This window comes from Neofelis nebulosa, chromosome 15 (genome assembly GCF_028018385.1).
Source record: "Neofelis nebulosa isolate mNeoNeb1 chromosome 15, mNeoNeb1.pri, whole genome shotgun sequence".
Classification (NCBI taxonomy): domain Eukaryota; kingdom Metazoa; phylum Chordata; class Mammalia; order Carnivora; family Felidae; genus Neofelis; species Neofelis nebulosa.
In genome coordinates, this window is record NC_080796.1 from 28,256,643 (window position 1) to 28,267,277 (window position 10,635).

General features: G+C 37.1%; 1 protein-coding gene across 1 annotated transcript; it reads left to right on the forward strand.

Annotated features, from left to right (window-relative positions):
• The first annotated feature begins 2,391 nt into the window (after positions 1-2,391).
• PTGS2 (prostaglandin-endoperoxide synthase 2) lies at positions 2,392-10,140 on the forward strand. Its single transcript, XM_058702398.1, has 10 exons — positions 2,392-2,642; positions 3,358-3,474; positions 3,599-3,742; positions 4,638-4,781; positions 5,251-5,432; positions 6,108-6,191; positions 6,299-6,545; positions 6,830-7,116; positions 7,688-7,835; positions 7,980-10,140. Exons 1-10 carry the CDS (start codon positions 2,591-2,593, stop codon positions 8,387-8,389), a joined length of 1,815 nt encoding a protein of 604 aa, XP_058558381.1. The 5' UTR covers positions 2,392-2,590; the 3' UTR covers positions 8,390-10,140.
• The last annotated feature ends 495 nt before the right edge of the window (positions 10,141-10,635 follow it).

Genomic DNA, 10,635 nt, shown 5'->3' on the forward strand with positions numbered 1-10,635 from the left:
CAGCAGAAGGGGGCAGTAAAACTCAACAGAATGCTCTGGAAGATTTTTAATATGCTTTCTTATTTTCCTTCATGCAGAGAATTTCCCAACACATTTTAGAGACTAAGAAAGTTTATACTATATATATAAATATATATAGTATAAATTTATATATAGTATATATTTATATATATAAATAGTATATATATTTATATATATATTTATGTGTGTGTGTGTCTAAAATACACACAGAAACACTAAATATATACAAAAGTGAGAGCTATGGTTTTGCATAATCAAAACCTTATTTTTTATGGTATGATACATCATGGCACAGTAATCATAGTACTTTTCCACCTAAAATATGTGTAGCCATCTGGAGTTGGTTTGGGACATTTAACATCCCCTCGTGACCAGCATCCCAATATGTACTATCCATTCGACTTCACTTTCTCACACTTGTCAAAATTATTTAATAAATCATATCATGATGGTTTTTCCTCAAGCCCATATTTGGATTTCCTTTCTAAACTGTGCCCATTCTTGGGGCGCCTTGTGGCTCAATCAGTTAAGCGTCTGACTTTGGCTCAGATCATGACCTTACTGTTCGTGAGTTCGGGCCCTGTGTCAGGCTCTGTGCTGATAACAATGAGGATGACTTCAACATAAATTCCGGATTATAATGTAAAATTTCAATACACCAGCAGAGCCAGGGTATGGATTCTTAAGTGACACCTAAACTAGCTCAAATTAGTGGTCCTAAATACCAGTTTAAAATTTGAGTAGACACAACCTACTTATTTAAAGTGAAATAGAAAAGTGGAATTATTTCAAAAAATTATGCTCTTAGTTAAAATTTCATATAAGACTTACTACAATAAGTGGGAGTGTCACAAATGGAATGATTAAATATGACTAGAGGAGGAGAAAAGCTTCCTGGATGAGATGGAATTTTAGTCATTTGTGTCTCATGTAAAATTAGATACTGTGTACATTAAGCAAATCGCAAGAAAAAAAATTCCAAGTGAGTCTTTTTCTTTTTCTTCAAGACTTCTACAAATTGAGGTATCTGGTGTAGATTTACTTCAGGTTTTATGTTGTTTTTTCCATTAGTGCTAAGAATGTATGGCTTAATTGAACTTTTTATTCTCCACTTTGCTATCTTTCTCTCTCTTTTTCTCTCTCCTTCCTTCTTTCCTTCCTTCCTTCCTTCCTTCTTGCTTGGATTTCACCCTCCTACCACCAAAAGATATTAAATAAAAACAAAGGACAAAGAAATTCAAAATTGTCAAAATCATCCATCTTTTCCACTCAATTCCTCATCAAACCATGTTCCAAAAATGAGAATAGAAAATTTGCACTAATAAGCCCAGACAACTGAAAAATAAATGCAGTGTTGTACTTTGATCCATTGCCACATTCATCATCTTGGAAAAGTGGGCAGAAAAGACAAAAAATCAAATTTTAAGGATCTTTTTCCTTTTATGTGTATCTCCTGCGAAGGGCTGCTAAGCAAAGTGAACCGCGGGGCCAAGAAATAAATGCTTTAAAGCAGATGTTGTGGACATTTAGCATCCCCGCAGACCCTGGGCGCCTTGCCTTCCTGTTTTCATCAGAGGAGAGGAAACGTTATCATGGTGATCCCTCAAGCTCAGATGGACTATTCACAGGATAACTGCTTAGGAGCAGTATTGTGGAGAGGAATTAACATTTTTTTTCTGTCTCCAAGAAGCAAGGAAGGGGTGGGGGTGTGGAGAACAACATTTATGTGAAGAACAGCTTAGCTTTGAAGTTACAGATATGTATTCTGACTATAGCTATTACATTTCATCCTGCCAAATTAAAAAACAAAAACAAAAAAACAATGTATATATGTATGTATGTGCTGCATATACACCAGGTTAAGGGTCGTCACTAAAGTGGTGATATGTTTGAAGTACATGACGTGTAAAACATGTCAGCCTTTCTTGGCCCCGTCTGCCCAGACTGTGACTCCTCCGGCCCCCCAAAGACCTGAGGATGAGACATGGGGGCGGCCGCGCCGGGGGATTCCCTGCGCTCTGGGACCTCCAGCCGCTTGGATTCCGGGAGAGGAAGCCGAGTGTCTCCCCTCCCCCCAAGGGAATCCGCCGAGGCACCGGGTCCGGAAAGCTCCGGGTCAAAGACTGGGAGAAAGGGAATCTGGCGCAAATTGCATTCTGGACCTGAGGGACTGAAGAAGGTGAAGCGTGAGATCGGAGCAGGGAGGGGGGCAATTCTCTTTGCACCCGCCTTGGGGAAGCCGAGGGCAGCTTCCCAGGTTTCCGATTTTCTCATTTGCGTGGGTAAAACTCCTACCCCCACTCGGGTCTTACGCAATTAAGTAGACAGGGGGAGGGGGAGAGTTGGGGGGTAAAAAAAAAAAAAAGCGGAAAGAAACAGTCATGTCGTCACGTGGGCTTAGTTTTCACTCATAAAAGGAAGGTTCTCTCCGTTAGCTTCCAGTTGTCAAACGACTTGCAGCGAGCGTCAGGAAACACTCGGGAACTTCGCACAGCGCCACCTCCAGCTCCGCCGCGGGAGCCCAAATACGGCAACGCCTCCGCCCGCCCGCGCTCCGCCCGCCGCCGAGATGCTTGCCCGCGCCCTGCTGCTCTGCGTCGCCCTGGCGCTCTGCCGTGCAGGTGGGTCTGGCTCCCTGCACCGGGGAACCCTCGGTACCGTAACCCCGGACGAGGTTCCGCTCTGACCTCCCGGGTCCTCCCGGTACTGTGAACAGTCCCGGAATGGAGACGATGTTTGACTTGGTAAAGAGGTTGGACCATTGGAGTCCAAAGGAACTGGGTGTATATCCCACCTTTTGCCACAAGCTCTGATCATCATGAGCCAGTTACTTAACCGGTGTGGGTCTCATGTTTCTCATCTTGCTAAATAGGAATAGTGATACTAATTTGCAGATTGTTATTACGGTAAGACAGGAACAATCAATGTATGTGAAATGTTTGTGTGTGGTGCCTACTATTAGAGAATAGGAATCAATATTTTAAAAACAAGCTGTTTTTACATTGAAATTTACCCTAAATTTACCCTTTAATTTTGAAAGTGCTACTTTTTTGAGCTCCTTAAAAATGCTGAACATCTAAAATGTTACTAAGAAAAAGCTTAGCAACATGACTAATGTGGTTGAATATTGTTACCCTTATTTAGAAAAGGGAGTTGGTATTTTCATTATGATCATTGTATGTGACAGGTAAAAAAAACTGTTTTCCCATGACTACATGTATGTTTCTTGAATTTATTAATATAAAGTTGATCTATAGTATGTAAAACAACTAAATGTTTAAGTCAAAATTAAGAAACTAAAGAATGACTTATATACTGTCCTTACTTTTATTGTAGCAAATCCTTGCTGTTCCAACCCATGCCAAAACCAAGGTGTATGTCTGAGCATAGGATTTGACCAGTATAAGTGTGACTGTACCCGAACAGGATTCTATGGTGAAAACTGTTCAACACGTAAGTTTGCCCTTGGGTGCCCTCATTGGGACTGGGAATGTATCCAGTTATCACTTTACAAACTAGCACCTTATGATGGGTCCTGTTAATCTCTCCTTTTTTTTTTTTTCCTTCTTTTTTGCAGCTGAATTTCTGACAAGAATAAAGTTATTCCTGAAACCCACTCCAAATACAGTGCACTACATACTTACCCACTTCAAGGGAGTCTGGAACATTGTCAATAACATTCCCTTCCTGCAAAATATAATTATGAAATATGTGTTGACATGTAAGTACAAGTCCCTTTCTAAGGTTTTTAGCTTCCTCAAAGAAAAATGCACTTTATAGAACTTTAAGTTATTAAACCTAATCCTGAAATATATTTTCATTCTTGTTATAAAATGACTTTAGTTTTCCTTCTATCTTAATGGCCAAAAATATTGACATCTCAGTTTCATCTGGTTTAGAAAGTTCTGTCTCACTTCGAATTCTACGTACAATCCTGTACACCTCTTCTAAATTCATTACTCTTGCCAGTTTGTGAAGGAAGTGTGGTCCACTTGTTTACTAAATGTCCCTGGGCCATAGCATTGCATCCATTAAAATAAATGGTTAATCTGGATTTGGGTGAGCAAAAAAATAACTTTATTTCTAAAGTGGGTTTCATGCCCAGATATTCCTTCATAGGCCTCTTATGCAGTAAGTAGATGATTATTTGAAAACTCAAGATGGCTAGATCATGTTTGGGTAAAGTATATATACTTTATTAAAGATGCATTTTATTTTATTTTTTTTAATGTTTATTTTTGAGAGAGACAGAGCATGAGCAGGGAAGGGATAGAGAGAGGGAGACACAGAATCTGAAGCAGGCTCCAGGCTCTGAGCCTGATGGGCTCAGACTCACTAACCGGGAGGTCATGACCTGAGCCAAAGTCGAAGCTTAACCCACTGAGCCACCCAGGTGTCCCAAAATGCATTTTAATGAATCATTCTTTCTGATTTTTTTAGTACAAGCAGCAGTGAGACTTTAAAGTGTAACTGTTTTACAATGGGTTATCTTTGGTTGTTGGAATTCAATTCAGTCTTTAGTGCCACTTTGCCCATTTTACAGTAAAAATGAACGTTGGTGTGTCTTGAGTATGGGAAAAATTAAAACAAAATTTTTGTTTTCTTGAAAATTTCAGCCAGGTCACATTTGATTGAGAGCCCACCAACTTACAATGTGGACTATGGCTATAAAAGCTGGGAAGCCTTTTCCAATCTCTCCTATTATACCAGAGCTCTTCCCCCTGTGGCTGATGACTGCCCAACACCCATGGGTGTGAAAGGTGAGTGTGTAGTGGGGGTAGAGAGGTGTTCATTGCAATAGGGACTAGATTGCTACCTAAAAAATTCAACACTGAACTGTAATTTGTTAATAAAAGCACTTTTTTTTTTTTTTTTTTTGCTTTCTTATTGGGTATCTGTGGAGGGTTTTTGTTTTGTTTATTGTTGTTGTTTGGTTTGTTTTTTTTTTTTTTTGAGAGTGTGACTTTCTGTAAACTATCCTATGAAAGTGAATGGGCATTTTGGTGTAACGTCTTCATGTTTTCAAATTCTGTCATTAATACTGAATTAATACTAGTTAAAATACTAGTTAAAATAGATAACATCATTCAATAAGGTGTTCCCTGTATCTTAGAATTTCCATTTGCATTATAACCCTGTTCACAATTGTATTTCTCCCGCAAATCCCCATTTACTATCTGCTTCCTTAATATGTAGATGAATTCTTATCTTAGCTTTCTCACTTTTCAGGCAAGAAAGAGCTTCCTGATTCAAAAGAGATTGTGGAAAAATTTCTTCTAAGAAGAAAGTTCATTCCTGACCCCCAAGGCACAAATATGATGTTTGCATTTTTTGCCCAACACTTCACCCATCAATTTTTCAAGACAGATCATAAGCGAGGACCAGCTTTCACCAAAGGACTGGGCCATGGGGTAAGACAGAATTAAATTGGAATTATAGCAAAAATCATACTGAGTGCTAATATTAAAGGCCATATATATATTTGCTACACCAAATAATTACCCCTCTTTTTAAAAAATCCCTGTCTATAAATGGAATTTCTATTCCAGAAATGTGTATTTAATGGAATTTCCATTTTAATTCACTGGCTTAGTAAAAATATACACATGCACACACACACATACATACATACAGATGTTATTATTATTTGTAATTTGGCTCTTATATTTTTAGTTTAAAATATTAGCACTGTAAAAACTTGTCTCTTCAAACTTTTGTTGGTACCCTGATTACGCTGCTATTAGGAGATTTTTGCAGCATTATTATTCCTTGGAATTCAATGACACAGTTTCAATTTATCAGTAAGAATTTTATATCAATAATACATTTTCTGATGCTTATTAAAAGAAATACCATACACTTATAGTAAAGCATATTATATACTTATAGGCTCCATATGAGATACAAATATCTTTAAACACAAGAGACATATCTAGGTTTGTGGTGTCAGTGGATAAACGAATTAATTTAGTATTTTGTGGCTGTGAGAAAAATAGGTATTTTATCAAACTATTTAATGATAAATGATATTACAGACTTTGTAGAACTTCAACAGTAACAAATAAAATTTTTCCATAATCTTCCAGGTGGACTTAAGTCATGTTTATGGCGAAACTTTGGATAGACAGCATAAACTGCGCCTTTTCAAGGATGGAAAAATGAAATACCAGGTGTGTGCCATTTGAGTATTAAGAATTAATGATGAGTCACCACTTACCCATATTTTAAAATCTGTAGTGATTAAAATTTGACATTTTTATTACTGTTATTTTTTTAGATAATCGATGGGGAGGTGTATCCTCCCACAGTCAAAGATACTCAGGTCGAGATGATCTACCCACCTCATGTTCCTGAACACCTGCGGTTTGCTGTGGGCCAGGAGGTCTTTGGTCTGGTGCCTGGTCTGATGATGTACGCCACAATTTGGCTGCGGGAACACAACAGAGTGTGTGATGTGCTTAAACAGGAGCATCCAGAATGGGATGATGAGCGGTTGTTCCAGACGAGCAGGCTAATACTGATAGGTAAACAAGAAGAGAAATGAATTTAAATAAAACCCTCTTCCCCAGAGACAACTAGTTACCTTTGATATGTTTTAAGTAGTTCTGGGAGACTGTAGTCAATGTAAAATCACATGCTCCAGATGAATTCAATCCTTGAGCATGATTGGTAATAGAAATACCTTTTGTTTGGATGGTATAAAGGAAAAAATACAAGTGAATACTGGATTAACAGAATTGCATTTCAGCTGCTTGAAAGTTGGTAACCAGAGGATTAATGCTCTAATTTTTTTGTTTTGTGTAAATAGGAGAAACCATTAAGATTGTGATTGAAGACTATGTACAACACTTGAGTGGCTATCACTTCAAACTGAAGTTTGACCCAGAGCTGCTTTTCAACCAACAATTCCAATACCAAAACCGTATTGCTGCTGAGTTTAACACACTCTACCACTGGCATCCCCTTCTGCCTGACACCTTGCAAATAGATGACCAGGAGTACAATTTCCAGCAGTTTGTCTACAACAACTCTATATTACTGGAACATGGGCTTACCCAGTTCGTGGAATCATTCAGCAGGCAAATTGCTGGCAGGGTAAGCCTTATTATTGAAAAACGAAACAAAGGATTAGTAACTAGAATTTCTGCCACTGAAATGATTTTTCTTAAATTTACTGAAAGAGTAATTATTTTGTTAGTCAATTCTTTTCTTGAAAAAGAAGCCTACCTTTTTTTTGAAAAGTCTGAACTTGTAGTCTACAGTTATCAAATAGAAATATGCAGTCATCCCTTATATATATTTTCAAAAACTTTCTATAATTATACAATCTATAGATCATAGAAATAAATATTCCTTAATTTTTTTTTTAATGTGTATTTAGTTTTGAGAAAGAGAGAGGCAGAGTACGAGAATCCAAAGCAGAGACCCTGACGTGGGGCTTGAAGTCATGAACTGTGAGATCACGACCTGAGATGGAGCTGTATACTCAACCCACTGAGCCACTCAGGCACCCCTAGAAATAAAATTTCTAAATTGGATAGTGTAGGTCTCAGCTGAGAACATCAGTCTTATCTACTTTGTACCCAAGGAATGAATGTTTTTAAGACAGAAATCACCATAAATATGCCTAAAAGTTTTGTCCTGTAACTTAATTCGTTTTCCATAGGTTGCTGGTGGTAGGAATGTTCCAGCTGCAGTGCAGCAAGTAGCAAAGGCCTCAATCGACCAGAGCAGACAGATGAAGTACCAGTCTCTTAATGAGTATCGCAAACGCTTTCGGCTGAAGCCCTATACATCATTTGAAGAACTCACAGGTGAGAAACTTCTTAAAAGAATCAAGGGTCAAATGGAAACAACAGAGAAGTTGAAAGCAAATTGAGCAAAGGATTAAAAGGATTTAAACTTTTTTTTGGTAAAGTTTTACATTGGTTGTATATCTGTCTTTGTCACCTTCACAGGAGAGAAGGAAATGGCTGCGGGGTTAGAAGCACTTTATGGTGATATTGATGCCATGGAGCTGTATCCTGCCCTTCTGGTAGAAAAGCCTCGCCCTGATGCCATCTTTGGTGAGACCATGGTAGAAATGGGAGCACCATTCTCCTTGAAAGGACTTATGGGTAATCCTATATGCTCTCCTGACTACTGGAAGCCTAGCACTTTTGGTGGAGAAGTAGGTTTTAAAATCATCAACACTGCCTCGATTCAGTCTCTCATCTGCAATAACGTGAAGGGCTGTCCTTTTACTGCATTCAGTGTTCAAGATCCACAGCTCACCAAAACAGTCACCATTAACGCAAGCTCTTCGCACTCTGGACTGGATGATATCAATCCCACAGTACTGCTAAAAGAACGTTCAACTGAACTGTAGAAGGGTATTAATCCTATTTATTTATTTATATGGACTATTTCTTTTAACTTAATTATTTAATATTTATGTTAAACTCCTTATGTTACTTAACATCTTCTGTTAAGGAGAAAGGGGTCATACTTGTGAAGATTTTCATGTCACTGCTTTAAAGATGTCATTCCTTCAGGTTAAAGGGGAAAACAGTTTTCATTCTTTTTTATAAACTGTTGGGAAATGAGTTTGACATCCTTTTACTTGAATTTCAGTTTAAATTATTTATAATAACAAAAGCAAAGCTGTTTGGACATTTAAATGCTGGTCCAAGATGGCAAAATGCTGCAAGTTTTTTTTCCAGTGTATACCCTGGGATTTCCAGTGTATCCTCCATGATGCATTAGAAGCAACTACCTGCACCTGTTCCTTTTCTTTTCTTCTGTTAGCCATTGTACTGGGAGAAACTCTCTTCTGATCAGTTTACTCCTTCTATTTTGTTTTCTTGATTTTAAGATCTGAGTTCATCTTTCTGTGGACTCTATTTTCTTTCTTATCTTTTCCCTCTGTCTATATTTTCGTATCTGAACTTTTGCAAGTTTTCAGGAAAACCTCAACTCAGGACTACTAGTAACTTAGCTCCTCTTAACAAAAATGAAAGAGAAAAAAAAAACAGCCCTTAAAAAAGCCTCTACAAAAGGACATACACTTATTTTAAGTGAAAAGCAGAGAACTTTATTTATAGTTAATTTTAACTAAGTGTAATGGAAGAAGCCTTTTTGTAGGCTTACATGTAGGCTTTGAATGCATTACGGAGAACTGCAGGGGGTTCTTGATAGAAGAAAGTTGTATTTCTATTCTAATGAATGTCCTTTCTTCTTGAAAAACAAAGCCAAACAATTCCTGAATAGTTCCCAGGAAGAACACGTTTCTTCTTTTCCACATCTCATTGTCAGCTGACATTTGCTGGTACTGTATACTACTTAATTTATTGAGGATTATTATTTATGTCTTGTTAGGACGTTATTATAAACTAGGTTTATTTAGGCTGCAATCATTGATTTTTTTTTTTCATTATGTGAGAATCGGTATATCTTCTTTGAGATTAACTCTGAATTACTATGTAAACTACAAGAAAAATTATTAGATTAAAATTTCTGAATAAATTTTCAGCAACCCAACTCTGGTGTAATGAAATATGGAAGGTTTACCCATACACCAGCCCACAGAGAACACTGTGTCTCATTAGCCTGGATACACCACAAGACTGACCTTTTATACATTTTTTGAAGGACCTGTGGATCCTTCATTAATTCATTCAGCTATAACTTACTGAGGAGATGTGTGCAAAGCACTGTGAGTTTTAATATTTTTAAATCAAGCACTGATTACAGATGACATCAGTATTTGTAAATAATTGCAAAAGCATGTCTTTTAGGTAGAGAAATTGAAATTTCATTAAAGGAAATAACTCAGGGGATTTTTTAAGATTTTATGTTTAAAAATTTTATAGTTAATAAAGAAATGGTCAATATTAGAAGGGCATGTATTAAAAACTGTTAACTTCATTGATAAAAAAAAAAACAACTTTTATTAACATCAACCTGCTGACCAAACCTAGGAATTTGGAATATAATATACAAAGGTTTTGGTGCCTAAGACAAATGTGTATTTAAATTAACTTAATGTCAAATGTAACTGTTGAAACAAATGCCTGTTTATTTTTATACTATTTAAGAATGGAAAAATCTCTTCTACAATAAATTTTGACTGTTTCCATATATCTTTGTCATAAGACATATGATTTCTCTAAAGCGCCATACTTAAACCATTGTCTTGCATTCTCCTATCTATTCCAAACTAGACTGAACCTTAATGAAATGGTTCTGCCCTCAGAGAGAGACTTCCTAGGGTCACTATTTATTATTCTTGTTCATTGCAACACTGAATTGGAAAATGTGTGCTTTGTGCTATAGGAGATAGCACCAAACTTGTTTTCATTGCCTAATCTAGAAGAAGGGAAAAAAACCAAGTACACCAAAAGCAAAAAGAAGACAAAATTGTCAAGGAGGTACAAAATTAAAAGGAAGTTCAAAGAGGGGGATGTTATGTTCAGTTGGGCAAATCATTAATACCTGGCTGATGGACTTCTATTGTACTCCTAATGTTGATATTTTGGTAATATCTGCATGGACCACCTACCTAATCCTGCCTGGCTTTTCCCTCCTTAGCCTTCTTCATTCCTGTGATACCTTCTTCCACCATTTCCTATGATT

Coding starts and splice junctions, on each gene's coding strand:
- PTGS2 (XM_058702398.1), top strand. CDS start 2,591: ATGCTTGCCCGCGCCCTGCTGCTCTGCGTCGCCCTGGCGCTCTGCCGT. Junction 6,192..6,298: donor ATGGAAAAATGAAATACCAG/GTGTGTGCCATT, acceptor TTATTTTTTTAG/ATAATCGATGGGGAGGTGTA. Junction 7,836..7,979: donor ATCATTTGAAGAACTCACAG/GTGAGAAACTTC, acceptor TCACCTTCACAG/GAGAGAAGGAAATGGCTGCG.